This window comes from Amblyraja radiata, chromosome 1 (assembly GCF_010909765.2).
Source record: "Amblyraja radiata isolate CabotCenter1 chromosome 1, sAmbRad1.1.pri, whole genome shotgun sequence".
Classification (NCBI taxonomy): domain Eukaryota; kingdom Metazoa; phylum Chordata; class Chondrichthyes; order Rajiformes; family Rajidae; genus Amblyraja; species Amblyraja radiata.
Window position 1 is genome coordinate 153272576 of NC_045956.1, and position 18926 is coordinate 153291501.

An 18926-nucleotide genomic window follows, 5' to 3' on the forward strand; every position below is an offset into this window, starting at 1 on the left:
ATTGTCACATTCAAAGACACTATGTTTTGATCCAGTATCTCCAGCCGAAATATTGGCAATTGTTTTCCCTCACAGATGTTACTTGACTCACTGAATTCCTCCAGTAATTTTTTGCTTCAAAGACACAGGCCTTGTACCTGCAAAAAAAATTGAATAGGAAGGACCTACAGATGTTGGTTTAAATCGAACATAGATACAAAATGCTGGAGAAACTCAGCGGGCCAGGCAGTATCTCTGGAGAGGAATGAACGACGTTTCATGTCATAGAAACATAGAAAAGGCCATTCAGCCCTTCGAGCCAGCACCGCCATTCATTGTGATCCATGGCTGATCGTGTCCAATCAATAATCCGTGCCTGCCTTCTCCCCATATTCCTTGATTCCACTAGACCCTTCTTCAGACTACAGTCAGGGGGAAGGGAAATGAGAGATATAGAATGTGATATAGAGAGATATAGCGCAAATGAACTAAAGATATGCAAAAAAAGTAACGATGATAAAGGAAACAGGCCATTGTTAGCTGATTACTAGGTGAGAATGAGAATCTGCTGCGACGGGTGGGGAGGGATGGAGAGAGAGGGAATGCAGGGGTTACTTGAAGTTAGGTGAATCAATATTCATACCACTGGGTTGTAAGCTGACCAAGCGAAATATGAGATGCAGTTCTTCCAATTTACGTTTAGCCTCACCTTGACAATCGAGGAGGCCTAGGACAGAAATGTCAGTGTGGGAATGGGAATTTTTCTGGTTGAACTTGTTCTCGCATTGAGCAACTCTTTGTAATCTCCACTCACTTCCTGTAAATTAAAGTAGCTATGAGTACACATAGTAAATTTGCAGATTACACCAAAATTGGTGATCTACTGGACGGTGAAGAGCTATGCAAGATTACAGCAGGATTTAGATCAACTGGGAAAGTGGGCCAAAGAATGGCAGTCGGTATTTAACATGGACAATTGTGAGCTGTTGCAGTTTGGTGAGCAAGCCAGGGCAAAACATGCACAGTACATGGAGGATCTAGAGACTGTCGTAAAATGGAGAGACCAAGAGTATATTGCCTGAAAGTGGTGGGACAGGTAGATACAGAGGGGAAGAAGACATTTGGCATACTTTTTAAAAGTTTTTTAGTTTAGTTTAGAGATAAAGGCCCTTCGGCCCACCAGGTTCGCGCCGACCAGCGATCCCTGCACATGAACACTATCCTGCACCCACTAGGGACAATTTTTACATTTACCAAGCCAATTAACCTACAAACCTGTACGTCTTTGGAATGTGGGAGGAAACCAAAGATCTCGGAGAAAACCCACGCAGATCACAGGGAGTAGTCAGGGTCGAACCCGGGTCTCCGGCGCTGCATTCACTGTAAGGCAGCAACTCTACCGCTGCGCCACCTTCATTGGTCAGGGTGTTGAGCACAGCAGTCGGGACAAGATGTTACACCTGTATAGGATGTTGATGAGACCACATTTGGAGTACTATGTGCCATCTGTTAGCCCAGCTATGGAAAAAATGTTAGCGTAGAAAAATAGGTGCAGGAGCAGGCCATTCGGCCCTTTGAGCCAGCACCGCCATTCAATATGATCATGGCTGTTCATCTAAAACCAGCACCCCATTCCTGCATTTTCCCCATATCCCTTGATTCCTTTAGCCCTAAGAGCTAAATCTAACTCTAAAGCTAGAAAGGATACCAAAAAGAATTGCAAGGATGTTATGAGGGTCTTTAGTTAGTTCCCACATTTTGTCAAGCTACTTTCTTTCATATATATTTATGAGAATGTACAGTAGTGATTAATAAGTTAGCAGATGACACTAATGTGGATGATATCGAAGATAATGAAGAGGCTATAAAAAATTACAGCATGTTCTTGATCATTTGGGCAAGTGGGCTGAGAAATTGTTAATGGAGTTTAATGCTGAGGAATGTGAGTTGTTACATTTTGCCAAGTCATTCCTGGGCAGGACCTTCACGATGAAGGAAGAGCCCTGGGGAGTATTGTAGAGCAGAGGGATCTAAGAACACAGGTACATATTTCCCTGAAAGCGGTGTCGCAGGTAGATAGGGTGGTCAAGAATGCTTTTGGTAGATTGGCCTTCATCAGTGAGGGTACAGAGTATAGAAGTTGAGACATTATGTTACGGTTGGACAAGATCTTGGCGAGGCCACACATGGGGTATTGTGTTCGGCTTTGATTACCCGGCTATAGGAAGAATGTCATTATGCTGGAAAGAGTTGCGAAAATTTCTGAAAATGTTGCCGGGACTTGAGGACCTGACCTATAGGGAAAGGTTGGGCAGGCTAGGACTTCGTTCCTTGGAGTACCGGAGGCTGAGGGGTAAATTTATAGAAGTGTATAAAATCATGAGGGGAATCGATAGGGGAATGCACAAAGTATTTATGTTTAAGATGAGAATAGAAAAAAAATTGATAGGAAGCTGAGGGGCAACTTTTTCACTCAGAGTGGTTGGCATATGGAACGAGCTGCTCGAGTCGGCGGCTGAGGCAGATACAATAACAACATTTAAAAGATGCTTTTAATGGACAAGTAATGGATAGGGGGTTTACGCCAAACGCAGGCAAATGGGATTAGTTTACAAGGGGCATCTTGGTTGGCTTGCATGAGTTGGGTCAAAGGGCTTGTTTCAGTGGTGTATGACTGTGGCTGGATGGGCTGGGACATGCCTCCCTGGACCATAGGAGGCTGATGTGTCTGTTTCATAGAGGTATCGTAAAATCATGAGGGAAAATGATAAGATACATGGTCACTGTCTTTTTCCAAGGGTATGGAATTAGAGGAAGTAAGTTTGACTTGGGAAGTCAATTTCTGTATTATATAACACTATGACTTACAGATTCAAGTTATACCAGTCTCTTTGTGGGATGGTTGAAACAGTAACAAAACCACAAGAGAGCGGGTAGCAACCAGTCATTGGCTTGAGGCAGCATTGCCATTCAAAGAAAAAAATGTTGGTGGATCTAATCCTGAAATCAAGGCTGGTTTCCCACTTCCCAATATTCAGAGTATTGACAGTTTTTCCAGTAAAGCAGTGATTTACTTGTATTTCAATCTTGTATGCTGCATCAAATGCAGAATACTAGCCATTTTGCAGAATACCTCTTTTTGGTCTGCTGGTACTCCTGGGCTTCCAATGTAGCATTTTAATTCTCCACCCCATTCCCATGTGGATCTTTGCTCTTGGACTTGTACACCGATGCATTGAAGCTAAACCTGAGATCGAGGATCAGCAGTTGTCTTCTGACCTTATGGTATTCTGGACATGGCGTTTAATTCAACAATATTAATTAGTTAATCCTAATTTCTGCTTTCTACATTTCACATTGGGGTTTTATTCTTCTCTCATTTTCCATTTTCATTTCCCAATTTAAGTATAAAATCATGAGAGGAATAGATGTAAAGACATAAGAGTAGGAGAATCGAGACCAGAGGTTATAGATTTAGGGTGAAGGGGAAAAGATTTAATAGGAATCTGAGGGGTAACTTTTTCACACAAAGAGTGGCGGGTTTATGGAAAGAGCTGCCAGATGAGGTAGTTGAGGCAGGGACTATCGCAGTGTTTAAGAAGCAATTAGGCAGATACATGGATAGGACAGGTTTAGAGGGATATGGGTCAAACGCAGGCAGGTGGGACTAGTGTTGATGGGACAAGTTGGTCGGTGTGGGCAAGTTGGGCCGAAGAACCTGCTTCCACGCTGTATGACTCTTTGTCTGAATCCTGATATCAAGGTATGGAACTGCCTTAACACATTTTGTAGGTCATAACTGAGTGGAGGAGTTTGAATCAGGGGGAAGTACATTCAAACTACACTCAAAAGCTTAACCTTTAGGAGAGGGAATGTTTCCTGGTTGATGATCCAGTTGTTCAGATGACTTATTAAAACTGAAACCCCCACTGATCAAGTAAATGTTGACTTACATTTTGCAACTATTTTTTAGCAATGAATGAAGCAAAGGTTGATGAAGAAAAAGTTGCTTCTCTAGGAAATTATCAGATATTCTCTTTCACTGTATTTTTCATTTATGCAAGAGAAATACCTGTACTGCATTGATGTCATTTATTCGGAAATATTCCTTGTACAATAAACCAGAAATTGGTAAAATATGTAGTACTGGGGAAATGAGTTAGAGCCTTGTTTAGTCCTAGGGATGCTTTTCCAGGAATAAAAAGTGCTATTGGAAATTGAGATGTAGGGGCAATTGCATCATTATACAGAATGCATTACAGGTAACACTGTTTCAGGCCCCTGATACAAATCCCTGCTTTCCCTGCTATTCTTCTGGGAACCTGGGTCATAACATAATTCACTCAAGGCTGTTTTGGAAAGTTCACATTCACATGTTCAGAGGGGGTTTGGGGTTGCATCTTGACTGGCCTTGTTAGTGTGGCTCATTGCTGTGGATGGGCGGCACTTGTTTTTATGAATTAAATTTAATTCCGGGGGTTGGGGGGGAAACATTGCCCAGAATCTGCAGTCTCTTTCACCATCTCTCATTGGAAGTGGTGGAAGCTGCTGTTTACTTCTCTGGGTTTGCTGCATTGTTAACCAATACCAACGTCTCCACACTGGGACAAGGTCATTGTTGCAAATATGCCAATGAAGGACAGGGATTCGGTTTTTGGAACACGAGTTTCCACAATTTAAGCAAATGTGTTTTTTAAAGTACAGAGTGTGTTGGCTGTGAGACGAGGACACTATAATGTGGTGCTCTGCAGATCAGTGCTTGGTGGGGTATCTGTGTATGTGAAACTGAAAGCCACAGCTGGAATTCAGAGAACATTGAATTTGACTTAAGATAAACATAAAAAGCTGGAGTAACTCATCGGGACAGACAGCATCTCTGGAGAGAAGGAGCAGGTAATGTTTCAGACCCAAAATATCACCTGTTCCTTCTCTCCAGAGATGCTGTCTGTCCTGCTGAGTTACTCCAACTTTTTGTGTCTATCTTCGGTTTAAACCAGCATTTGCAGTTCCTTCTTACACATTGAATTTGGTGATGCTATGTTGAAAATAAGAATTGAAGTCATACAATTATTACTGAATTATTGATTTCCAAATGTTTTTATCCATTTTCTTTATAAATTCCAACGGCAGATTTATATTTTAATAATCAAGTGGGCAAGAAGATAAAGCAGAGTTGAAATTGGCTTTGGTTTATTGTCGGCTGGAAGACTTAGTACAAGGCCCACTGCCACTCACATTTATATTTTTGTGATACTAAATTGTGCAGGTAAACTGGACTCTTGACATTGGGAATTGGATGGAAGGTTAACACTGTTTTAGTCACTTTACCCGCACAGTCCAACTAATCTTTCAGATTAGTATGTAGGTATTCGTATGCTCTAACTTCTACAGGTGCACAGTAGAGAACATGCTGACTGGTTGCATCGTGGCTTGGTTCGGCAACTTGAGCGTCCAGGAGTGGAAAAGACTACAAAAAGTAGTAAACACTGCCCAGTCCATCATCGGCTCTGACCTCCCTACCATCGAGGGGATCTATCATAGTCGCTGCCTCAAACAGGCTGGCAGCATCATCAAGGACCCACACCATCCTGGCCACACACTCATCTCCCTGCTACCTTCAGGTAGAAGGTACAGGAGCCTGAAGACTGCAACGTCCAGGTTCAGAAATAGCTACTTCCCCACAGCCAACAGACTATTAAACTCAACTGAAACAAATCTCTGAACATTAATAGACCATTATCTGTTTATTTGCACTTTATCTGTTTGTTTATTGATGTGTGTATATATTTATATAATGGTATATGGGCACACTGATCTGTTCTGTATTAATGCCTACTATATTTCTGTTGTGCTTAAGCAAAGCAAGAATTTAATTGTCCTATCTGGGACACATGACAATAAACTCTCTTGACTCTTGACTTCACTTGAAATGGATATTGTGGTTGGTTCATAATAGGACCTTCTGTACATTGAGAATAACATGGAATATTCTGTATTGCTGGCATCCAATAAATAATATGCTCTTGGAGTGTGGTGTCCATTTACTTTAGACATGGGTGTTTGAGCCATTTTTGTCCAAGACCCAATGAAGTTTGCATAAATATATACATTCGTGTTTGTTTTTAAAGACAAAAAATATATACAAAGTTCTGGAGTAACTAATGGGCCTGGCACTATCTCTGGATAATATGGATAGATGACATTTTGGGTGGGACCCTTCTTCAGTTTTTTTTAAGTTTCTGGGTTTAACGTTATTTTAGATTGGCACAATGATATGGCGCGATATATTTCCGTTAACTCCATGAATAACTGTTCGATGAAGTTGTAAAATTACTTGTTTGGTCTATTGTGTTTGCTTAGTATGTTTTGGAATTATTTATCAGTAAAATAAAGATGTTAGTGAATAATGTGGGGTTCTTATTTTTCTTCTCATACAGTTGCAAAAAACGGGTTGAATAATCAATGCTCAAGCTCTCCATGGCAATGGCATTCAACTTCAGCAGCAGCAGCAGCAGCAGCAGCGGGACAGGTGGCTATGAAAGAAAAGCCCCAGCTGAGAGAAAGGTAAACTGCAATTTAAGCTAATGTTAAATTGTTGCAAGTGAATTGAGAGAGGTGGGGAGGATGAGGAGCTGCATGGCCAGCTGGATATTTGTAACATTTTTTGTCACTTAATCTAGTATTTTGATCTTATTATTGCTGGAATTTGACTTTGATGATCTTCCGTTTGATGACAAAATGAGTTATGGTAGAGATTTGGCTTGCTTAGATAAAGTGGAACAGTTAATAGTGCCTCATTTTTATAAGGTCTAAAGCTTTAACCCTGAGGCATAACACTATTCATTTGGGAGCCCTCTAATGCTTGATTTTCAAAGTGCATAGTTTAACATCTTTGCGTTGGATAAGCTGGGTGTGTCCAATTCTCGGTACGGGTGGGTACTTTATCAGGCATGCAAAACCATAGTTTTGTGAATGTGTCAGTTGTTACTTTGGATTCTTAAAATTATCTTGCCTTTAAATGTGGTTTAATTTGCTGTGTGTGCATCAAATGTTTGACTTTTAAATCCATGATATGTTTAAAGACTTATCAAAATCTTAACTTAATTATATTGATCAAAGATAATCTAGGACATAAAATAAAATTATATTATACTTGCCACATGCTATTGTATGCATTGGTGTTAAATGTTGCAGTTATCTTTTTCTCCATGTATTATTGTGTGATGGAAAAAAAGCATAAAAGATGGGCCATTTAGTACATCATGGACCAAAGCTGCTGTCGGAAAATATTTAGTTACTTTTGTATAACTTCAAATATGAGCAGATAGACAAAAATGCTGGAGTAACTCAGCGGGACAGGCAGCGTCTCTGGAGAGAAGGAATGGGTGACGTTTTGGGTCGAGACCCTTCTTCAAATCTAGGCATGTGCATTTAAACACATTAAAAAGTTACTGTTAAAATTGTGATGTACCCCAAGCTTGAACATATTAATCTGCATGAAATTCCACTGTTCGCACAGAGGATATTAAAAACTCTCTTCCAAAAAGTTAGTTCAATGTTAAAAGTACCTTCATAAGGACATGCCACATGTTGGCTACTGATCAAAAACGTAATCACTACCAACCTCTCAAATTTAAAAAACTCACCCGTTCACCTTTACCTTTTCTTGAAATAGTTGATCAGTGATGTGTCAAAACAACAAACGTCCGAACAACCAATAATCTGCTTGCAAAACTTGTGGGTTCCATATAGAATAACGCTGCCTCCACTTTACATTTATCGGCCATTCTGTGTTGACACCGCTAACTCTCCTTTCCTCGATGCTCCATTACCACAAACTTTTTCACCCTAAAGTCAGTCAAACACCACTTAAGTGGCCATATCATTACAGGTGCTCCCACCTTTGACCTGGAGGTTCACCATGTCTCACATGTTATACTAATGGGACTTTGCAATGTCCCTAAGGCCAAGTTCAAACCATGCTAATTCAATTGACTGTCCTATTTGTTACCTTAAAGCTCTTCCCACTGGCGATGGCTGAAATAATATTCGAACACTGCATGTCAGATAAATAATCAGACTGCAGATTTCCGATAGATGCACTTGCAGTATTTTTGTCTTGAATGTCAATATTAAACCTATGCTTTATAGAATTGCAGTTGAGACTACTGGGTATACTCCACGTGTTTAAAATAAAATTTTGGGTGGGGAGGGAATTTGCAGAGACTGCAAGGAATCAGAGTAGATGCTTGACATTTTCTTGACACTAGTTTACTGCTCTTTCCTGTTATACTGGTATTCTATTCCGTGTACCTTTTTAATTTTCTTTCACAACATTTGGACTCTGCTTCATCAGAGTTTGTGGAGAAGATTTTGTCAGTACGAGGTTATTATCTCACCTCATCTATTTAGGTGTGTTGAAATACTTGCATACTGTGTTATAACCAGGAAGCAGGTGCCACTGGCTGCATGTTTTTAAGTAGCATGGGATTGATTGGATTAATTGTCATGGTAGTACGTTTACTGGCAGTGTCTCCTTCTAGTATTCTCCGTGGGATCATTCCCTGCTTTAGAGGTCTTCAAAATTGACAGGGTCAAAGTAATATTGTTGGCTGTTCTGATCAGCAGTATTTTTACAATAATCTTAGTATTTACCGTACATGATCCATGAAAGGTTCCAAGCTTTAATTTATTTTGAGACCCGTAAAGCAATACCGTGTATGGTTATTATGTTGAGAATACTGACTGTATTTTAAGAAATAGCAGAAAACAAAAAACAATTTGTAATGCTCTTCATTTCAGAATAGTTTTGTTTTTTTACAAGAATATAGTTTCAACCAATGTACATTTTTTAATGGCAGATAATTTGCATTGCATGTTACTGTGCTTAATAATTTCCTTGTTCATCATTTTATTAGAAAACCCAAGACTGGCATCCTCATGTTAAACATGGGAGGTCCTGAAACATTAGATGATGTTCATGATTTCTTGCTTCGACTTTTCATGGATAAAGACCTGATCCCCCTTCCAGCCCAAAGGTAAATGCATAACGTATGTATTAAAGTTTAACAAACTTAGCTTTTAGTGACAAAATGTAATCCCTCCAACATTCAGATGCTGATACAAGGTCCCCAGGCTCATCTTTGCCGCTAATTTTAAATAAAGGCAAAACACATTTTGTGGCTAAAGATGGTTCAAATGTTTTTGTCAGACCTTGTGCAATTTCTTCCTTACACAATATCCAGCCTGGCCCTATGGATTTATCCACCTTTTTAATATGCAACAAGAACATCAAAGCCTCATGTTTTGTAACATGGATATGTTTCAAGACGTGAACTATTCATTTCCCTTAATCTCTTAGTTTCCATGACCTACTCCATGCTAAATGCTGATGAAATGTTATTTTAAAACTTTGCCCATCTCCTGTGGATTCATACACGGATGACCACATTGATCTTTGAGGAACCTATTCCCTCAATAGTTACTGTTTTGCTCTTAATGTACTTATAGATTCTCTTGGGATTCTCCTTTACTTGCCATCTGCAAGTCCTCTCTCATATCCTCTTGAATTTCATTTTTGGTGTACTATTTTAAAACTATTAGAATGATCTATACTTCGTTTAAGTAGAATATTACACGTTTTAGCATTCTTTATTGTGGTCAATTATTTGCATATACTTCAGTAAACAAGCTACATGTAACACTATGTCTTTTGTATTTGGCAATTATAAGGTACACTTTCTGAATTTTGATTGTGGAATAAATTTATGTCAAGTACGACAATTCTTTTACATAGTTGATCTTAATGAGTGCATTTGTTTGGTTAATTGACTAATTTCTTGGATGTCCCTTGAAAGGAAAATGTGCGAAAAGCTAAGAAATTTAAGAAAACAAAAAGAGCGGGTCGACGGCTTGTATTCACTGGAATTTAGAAGGATGAGAGGATATCTCATAGAAACATAAAACATTCTTAAAGGATTGGACAGGCTAGATGTAGAAAAAATGTTTCCGATGTTGGGGGAGTCCAGAATCGGGGGTCACAGTTTAAGAATAAGCAGTAGGCCATTTAGGACTGAGATGAGGAAAAACATTTTTACCCAGAGAATTGTGAATCTGGCATTCTCTGCCACAGAAGGCAGTGGAGTCCAATTCACTGGATGTTTTCAAGAGAGTGTTTGATTTTGCTCTTAGGGCTAATGGAATCAAGGGATATGGGGAAAAAGCAGGAACGGGGTACTGATTTTGGATGATTAGCCATGATCACATTGAATGGCAATGCTGCACCTACTCCTGCACCTATTTTCTATGTTTCTAAAAACTTAATTAAATGTTACTTTTTGAGCAATAAATCTCATCATATCTTGGTGGTAAGTAAGAAACACATATCCCATATTCCCTTTTGTGTTGACTGTAATGCTCCAAGAGACAATAATAGCAATTTAACTTTAGGAATATTTTTTCCAGCAAACTTGCTCCTTTTATTGCAAGACGGCGTACTCCAAGGATTCGTGAACAGTATGACAGGATTGGTGGAGGGTCTCCAATTAAAATGTGGACAGCCAAGCAAGGAGATGGGATGGTAAAACTGCTTGATGAAATATCTCCAGAAACAGGTATATTTGCCCATACAGTTCCATCAACAAAACAAAACAAGGGATTAACGGGTCCCTTTCAGAATGGCAGGCAGTGACTAGTGGGGTACCGCAAGGCTCGGTGCTGGGACCGCAGCTATTTACAATATACATCAATGATTTGGATGAAGGGATTCAAAGTAACATTAACAAATTTGCAGATGACACAAAGCTGGGTGGCAGTGTGAACTGTGAGGAGGATGCTATGAGAATACAGGGTGAAATTTAATGCGGATAAATGTGAGGTTATCCACTTTGGTAGCAAAAACAGGAAGGCAGATTACTATCTAAATGGCATCAAGTTGGGAAAAGGGGAAGTACAACGGGATCTGGGGGTCCTTGTACATCAGCCTATGAAAGTAAGCATGCAGGTACAGCAGGCAGTGAAGAAAGCAAATAGCATGTTGGCCTTTATAACAAGAGGAATCTAATATAGGAGCAAATAGGTCCTTCTGCAGTTGTACAGAGCCCTAGTGAGACCACACCTGAAGTATTGTGTGCAGTTTTGGTCCCCTAATTTGAGGAAGGACATTCTTGCTATTGAGGGACTGCAGCGTAGGTTTACAAGGTTAATTCCCGGGATGGCGGGACTGTCATATGCTGAGAGAATGAAGCAGCTGGGCTTGTACACTCTGGAGTTTAGAAGGATGAGAAGGCATCTCATTGAAAGATATAAGATTGTTAAGGGCTTGGACACGCTAGAGGCAGAAAACATGTTCCCGATGTTGGGGGAGTCCAGAACCAGGGGCCACAGTTTAAGAATAAGGAGTAAGCCATTTAGAATGGAGACGAGGAAACACTTTTTCTCACAGAGAGTGGTGAGTCTGTGGAATTCTCTGCCTCAGAGGGCGGTGGAGGCAGGTTCTCTGGATGCTTTCAAGAGAGAGCTAGATAGGGCTCTTAAAAATAGCGGTCAGGGGATATGGGGAGAAAGCAGGAACGGGGTACTGATTGGGGATGATCAATCATGATCACATTGAATGGCGGTGCTGGCTCGGAGGGCCAAATGGCCTACTGCATCTATTGTCTATTGTCTATTATTAATTTCCTTTATATGTTTATTAATGATTTTAATACATCCAATGGTCAATGCCAGTATTGCAGCAATTTCACTTTGTCTATTTCCTGCAATTAATAGGTATTTTGACTTTAATTAAACGCTAAGAATATTAATCTCTAAATGAGCAGAAGGATAATAAAAACTCAAGCAGACTTTGTTTCATTTGACTTCCAGAACTCTGGAGTTTTCATCAACATTGTTGTTCCTGTTTCATTTCACCTGATGATGAATTCCATAAATATATGGTTCTTTAATGACTTTCAAGTTCTTAATGCATTAGAACTTAGAACAGTTCTTTAAACTTTGCCCCTTTTATCTTAAAGCCAGTCTTTGACATTTCTACTCTGGGCAAAAGGATTCTGACTATCTACCTATCTGTGCCTCTTAGAACTTTATATTCTTCTATCAGGTCTATTTCTATCAGGTATCAGCATTGAAACTGCTACTTAGCCCTTTGGCATTTATTACCATAATAGTTTCTGCAGAAATATTCTATGGCAGAGATATTGTAATACTTTTCTAAGAACCACCAGTACACTAATTCATGATAGACCATTTGTCCATCTAACCCCTTAGCATTTAGGCAGTAAATTATTGTAAATAATTATTCTCCATCCCTGTTGGGTGATTAAAACCATTCTGGAAAATGACTTGGAAACTAGACATTTTACCAATCGGCATTGGAAAGGCCTTTTTGAAGGATTATCATTTGAGGAAAGGAGTAAAAGTTCATGCTGCTATATTTAGGACTGGTAGTAAGAACTTATTTACTCTTATTAAAATTGGTGCCAGGTAAGATAGCAGGAATCCTAATTCTAGGTTTTAAGTAGTTTGGGACTCTAAGCTTTTACTGGAGGTAAAGTTACTTTGTCAAAAAATTAAAACCCCAATGAAAATATCTAAATTGGATCCAATATTGGAAGGAAGCAAAGGGTACACAAGTATACTTTTTGCCAATGAGATTCCACTTGGCTCAGTACAAAGAGCTTATCGTAATCTATGTCAATGATTTACAGCAAAGTGTAGGGGGCATAATGAGGGTGTTTATAGTGCATCATCCACAAATGCATTGTGTAGGTATGTTGCAAAACGTACCTTCAGCGGCACTGCAGTTCTGCCGCTGCCCGTGTGCGCGACTTTGGCGTCTTTGAGAGGGGGGCGGGTTTAAAACGCGATTTTCTCTAGGCTGTTGAAATCGATGTAGTTCAGCCTACTTAGTTGCTGACGAAAAATCGCTGCGAAATTCGTTCGCTGCAGGTATTTTTAAACTAAATTGGGTTATTTAATTGTTATAGTAGATTAAAAATCATCCTCTAAAGCCGCGAACCCCGACAACGGGACGGATCTCATGTAGGGGACAACGCAAGGTAGGTTGTTTATTTTTACATTAAAAAGGGCTTCTTAAGATCCCTTTATACAACATTTTATGTTGCGAGTAGCTGACTTGGGGGCCCACCTGAACCGGCAGTATCTTTCATGCCGACATGGGGTACAAATTCACTGCAATGGCAGCGTTCTAAACCAGCGCGTTCCACAGAATCCCATTTAATGGCTGATTTAAATGGCCATTAATTTACAGCAATTGAACACTAAATCCCTTCCATTTGGCCTATAAATTAATGTCAATGAGATTTTAAAATCATGTTTTATTGTGAATTCTTGTGTGAATGTTCTATGGACACTTAGGCTATTTAAAATGTTAATCTTTCCTTAAGAAATGGATAGATGTTTAGATTTAGTAATTGAATTTTGGAATTAGCTACAATTGGGTAACTAACTAATTATATGCTTTAATTTCAGGCCATCCAAGTAAGATTGTTTAAAATTTGTTTCAGAATGCTTCAATCTATAATAACTGAAAATTTATTTCAGTTCTCTTAATTTTTAACAAAGTTATGGGCTTTAGACTGTCCTCGATCACAGCTTTTGTGTTAAGTCAATAGAAAATCAATAGGGAACAAGATGCTAATTTCCGAGTATGAAAATGGCCATAACTTTTTTAATACTGAAGATATGAAAGTGAATTAGGTGTCAAATTAAACTTCTTTTTATGCTTTATCTGATGGGATAAATTGCAGACTTGATTTTTTAAATCTCAAAATGTTGTAACATTGCTACATTGTGCCACTCATCTAAACTAGAGTTAATAAGAACAACATTTTTCCTACAGTAAAAGATTCAAAAGCATGTGTGCAGTAATTAGTAGAAGACTTGGAGGGGATATGTAGGTATGTTTATTGCCAGAGGGTGATTGTAGTCTAGACTGTGCTATTTGATATAGTGTACGGTGTGTACTATAAAAGCAAATACTTGTGCGGTTATACACAATGCTGGAAGGTGGATTTGGGGATGGTATTCCTTTCTTCAACTGGCATAGACATGATGGGCTGGATATTAGTTTGTTGATTGTAAATTATTCTATGTGAATTTCTTTGACCATTTTCTGCACTTCCTAATTAATGAAATAAATTAGTAGGAGTTAATATTTTAAGTAGTGATAGAATCATACATTACCGAAACAGCCCCTTCAGCTCAACTTGTCCTAGCTGACCATAATATCCTATCTAAGCTAGTCCTATTTGCCACGTTTGGCCTATATCCTTCCAAATCATTCCTTTCAATGCACCTATCCAAATGTATTTTAAAAGCTATTATAGTACCAGCTTAACTACCTCCTCTGGCAGCTTATTCCATATACCCACCACCCCATGTGTGAAAATGTTGCCCCTCAGATTCTCATTAAATCTTTCCCCTCTCATCTTAAACTTATTTCCTCTCGTTCTTTATTCCACAACACTGGGTAAAAAAAACTTGTATTCACCCTACCTATTCGCCTCATGAGTTTAAACATCTGTACACAATCACCCTTTAGCCTCCTGCACACCAAGGAATCAAGCCCCAGCTTGCCCAATTTTTCCCTATAGTTCAGGCCCACGAGTCCTGGCCACATCTTTTAAAATCTTTTCTGCACTCTTTCCATCTTGCATCTTTACATTATGTTCGGGAAATATCTGCTGTGAATTGTGCACATAGGATTTTGCAAATTTGTAGCTCTGGCTTGTCAGACAGTCAAAGTCTTTAAACTGTTTTCTTTAAATTCTGAGAATTAGTAGTAAAGAAACACCCTTCAACCACTCCTTGATTTAAATAGGGGATAATATGGACAAAGACAGCAAACGACCCTGTGGGACACGGCTGAACTGAATAGATAAGAGGAACTGAAAGTTGAGAGAGAAGCCAACAATATGTTTGCACTCTCAAATGCATGGAACAATTCATATCATGAACTGTTGAACAAATTAAGCAATAAATGTCAGTTCTGCAGATACGTTAATTTCAATCCTTAGAGGCTCCATAAAGTATTTTTTAGGTTGAGCAAAATCTTTTGAAGAAGGGTTTCGACCAGAAACATCATCTATTCCTTTTCTCCACAGATGTTGCCTGACTCGCTGAGTTACTCCAGCATGTTGTGTCTATCTACGAGTTTTTAAGTTCTCACAACAATCGCTATGTATTACTTAAGATTTGATTGGATGAAAATGTATTAGTGAATGTCTACTGAAAAAATATTTGCTTATATAAATAATGCAACCTTGCATGCCAAGATGTGGTAGCAAGATGTGGCTGCTGAACATTCTCAAGAGGGTATGTGAGCACCCAGAAGCCGTTGTGCACATTGGCACTAATGACATTGGTAGGAAAAGTACAGCAGATTGAAGAAAGACAAAAATGCTAAAGGCCTTTAATAGGGTTATGCATGGTAGTTGGTTGAATATTAGATCGTATGGGATTCGGGAGTTTCAGCTAATTGGATACAGAAATAGCTTAATGGGAGGAAACAAAAGGTGTTGGTGGAAGGTTTGGATTGGAGGTCCATGACTAGTGATGTGCTTCAGGGATCAGTGCTGGGGCCTTTGTGTTTGACATTTATATCAACCAGTTGGGATCAAGGACCTTCAGCCTTGTGAGTTTACTCCACCATTCAATTACATCTTGATATTATTTTTGACCCTGTTTATTTGTCTTCTCTGGATATTAATGTCTACAAACCTACAGTTATCTGCCCTTTTCTGGATATTAGCACCCTTACTGGAGAAAGGGGTCTATCTGTCTTCTCTTGAAATGCCAATTTTGGTCCAGTGTGCACAAGTTTTTGAGGGATATTTTGTACAAGAAAAGTACCATTTCATTCTTCAAGGGCTGATTTTAATGTGAATAATATCTCCTTCCCTTCTTTTAAATTGATGTACTAGATGAGGATATTGCTTTGGGAACTTTAACCTTGTTAAGGGAAATTAAGGATGGGCATTGAAGTTGGTCTGCGATCCTTTTGATGAAACCTACTTAAAATGCTGTTTCCTCGAGTTTTTATTTGACAATCAATCAATCAACCTTTATTGTCATCTTGCAAAGCAACAGTTGTACAGTGCAAAATGAGAAGACGTTTCCCAGGGAATACCAGAGCATCGCACATAAAACTTGAACATTTGACACATAAAATAAAATCAATAAAAACAAATCAGTCCATGATAAAACAGTAACAATAGTTAAAAAGTGCAGGTAAAAACAACAACATTAAAATACAAGTAAAAACAGTCATAAAATGTCCAGGGCAGCTGATTTAAGTGGCCAGTGCCAGAGTTATTAAAAATGTTAAAGAAATTGTGCTTCACAGTCGAAATGGTGTGTAACTTTTTAGTTCTTGCTGAATTTTCACTGTTAAACATCAAACTTTCCACCAGAAATTTATATTTATTCATTTTCCAGGATCTTGGAGTCGTTGACGCAGCCAACTGGAGAGACTTCAGTTTCTAAGTGGCTGGACCACTTGACCTTTTTTTTTAATATTAAGCAGTATTTGTTTGAACCATGCCTAAATTGATCCACTGCCAACTTCATTCGGTCCAAGTAACGAGATCAAAACCTTGGTGTTCTTTTTTTCAGCGCCACACAAATTTTATATTGGCTTCCGATATGTTCATCCGTTGACTGAAGAAGCAGTGGAAGAGATGGAGAAAGATGGCATTGAGCGAGCAGTAGCATTTACACAGTATCCTCAATATAGCTGTTCTACCACAGGTAACACTTGTTAAATGTGGATATTGAAAATTGCTGTTCAATAAAAATGTGCACATTTTGAAAATTCCATTTCAGTGTTAGGCTAACTTCTGGATTTAAAACTTATTAAAGAAGTTTTTACTGGCTTCAGGTTTTTTTTGCTCGACCTATCTCCTAATAATGGCATAAAAGTAAGACACGCCAAGGGTATGACTGATAGCTGTCAAAGCTTATTGCCAAACTTGTCCTTAATATACACCAGTCCTGTTTTAAGATCAGTATTAATAATTGTAAATTTCTGAAGAGATTGCAGTCATTTCTTCCACGAAACTTAGATGAGAGCTGTGAAATGAACTGATGTTACTTCTAATCTGAGCCCTGGCTTCCAAATAGTCACCAATTCCATTCAAATATTTCTCTTTCTCCACCTTATCTATTTCAAAAGGTCTGTCCTCCACCACACTCTGATATGGAGAATTCAAGAAATTTGCTAAACTCCGAGAGAAGAAATGTCTATACACATAATATTTTAAATGACTGGCCCCTTATTTTATAATCATGTCCCCTTGTCCATGACTCTCCCAAAATGAAAGCATCTCACCATCTGCCATGTCAAGCCCCTCTAGGATCTTGTATGTCTGAATTTGGCCACCTCTCATTTTCCTAAACTACAGGGAATACAGAAGTAAGGTGACCAGCTTCTCTTGATAGGGCAATCCTCTCATCTCAGACATTAGCTTGTGAAATTCATCTGGATTGCATCAATTGCTACTACATCTCTTTTTAGGTAAGGGGGCTAACATTTTGCACAGTATTCCAGGCCGAGCCTACACTATAACTAACCCTCCCTACTTTTCAAACTCTAATCCCCATGTAATAAATGGCAACATTTTGTTTGCCTTTTTAACCACTTGCTGAATATCACTTGCTAATCCTTTATGAATCATGCACCAGAACACTTAGATCCCTCTGAATTTCACTCCTTTGCTGATTTTGACATTGTGCAAGTTCTAAATGTTTCATTCATTTTCTTATTTGTCAGAAATACCTATCTATTTCCTCTGGAGAGGTTGTGTAACCTGCTGAGTTACTCCAGCACTCAAGTTTCCAGCATCTACCGTTCCTTGTTTTGCTATTGAGAAAGGATGTGCAGAAGAAAACACAAAATGCTGGAATAACTCAGCAAAACATGCAGCTTCTCTGGAGGAAATGAATAGGTGATGTTCTGGGTTGGGACCTTTCAAGACTGTATCATGACTTCCAGACTCTTGTACTCAATGTCCTGACCAATGATAGCAAGCATACCATATACCTCCTTTAACACTCTTGGGGAATTATGGACTTAGACCTCAAGATCCTTCTGTACATCAATGCTGTTAAGGGTCTTGCCATTAATTACACATTTTCCCCTTGCATTCAACCTCCCAAAGTGCAACCCCTCACACTTGGTCGAACTTGGTCTCCATCTGCCATTTCTCCATCTAATTCTGTAGCTGATCTATATCCCACTGCACTATGCGCCAACCTTCCTCCCGATCTGCCACCCCCAGCAATCTTGATGTCAACTACAAACTTACTAACCAATGTTTACAACCCTTCATCTTCTTTCAGTAAGCCAGTTATGAATCTGGTCATGATCTAACTGAGTAAATTGTCGACAAAGGCATTTTGTGGCCTCCTTTACCTCTTAATTGCCTCTCTTGAGTTATTTCCTCTTTCCCTTATATTCCTCAAAGGCCCTGATTTCATCTTCTTAAACTTTGCATGCGCTTCTCTTTTGACCAAATGTACATCCTCCTTTGTCATCCAAGGTTCCCTTACTTTGCTATCCTTATCCCTCCTCCTTACTGGAACATGCCAGTTCTGAACTTTGATCAACTGGCCTGTAAATGACTCCCCCATGTTAGATGTGGATATGCCCTATAATCACTGCCTCCCAGCTCCTGCCTAATAATGTTGTAATTTGACTTGCTCAATTTAGTATCTTCCTGCAAAATCCAGCCTTCTCCCTATTCAAAACAGTCCTAAAACTAATGGAGATGTGATCACTATCCCCTTGCTCTTCCACTGAAATGCCAGTCACTTGGCCAGACCCACTTCCCACCATAAGGTCCAGTATGTTCCCTTCTTGGGTTTGACTACCCACGTACCGTTTCAAGAAATCTCCTTGGACACACTTAACAAAGTCTGTCCATCTA

At 39.1% G+C, this 18926-nt stretch overlaps 1 protein-coding gene across 1 annotated transcript in view; it reads left to right on the plus strand.

The window, feature by feature from the left end:
* The window catches only part of fech (ferrochelatase), a 40237-nt gene that overhangs the window by 3314 nt on the left and 17997 nt on the right, over window positions 1-18926 (plus strand). The window contains exons 2-5 of the mRNA XM_033033045.1: window positions 6417-6543; window positions 8898-9017; window positions 10444-10592; window positions 16615-16749. Coding sequence (XP_032888936.1) covers window positions 6417-6543; window positions 8898-9017; window positions 10444-10592; window positions 16615-16749 — 531 coding nt within the window. The remainder of the gene's footprint in view (window positions 1-6416; window positions 6544-8897; window positions 9018-10443; window positions 10593-16614; window positions 16750-18926) is intronic.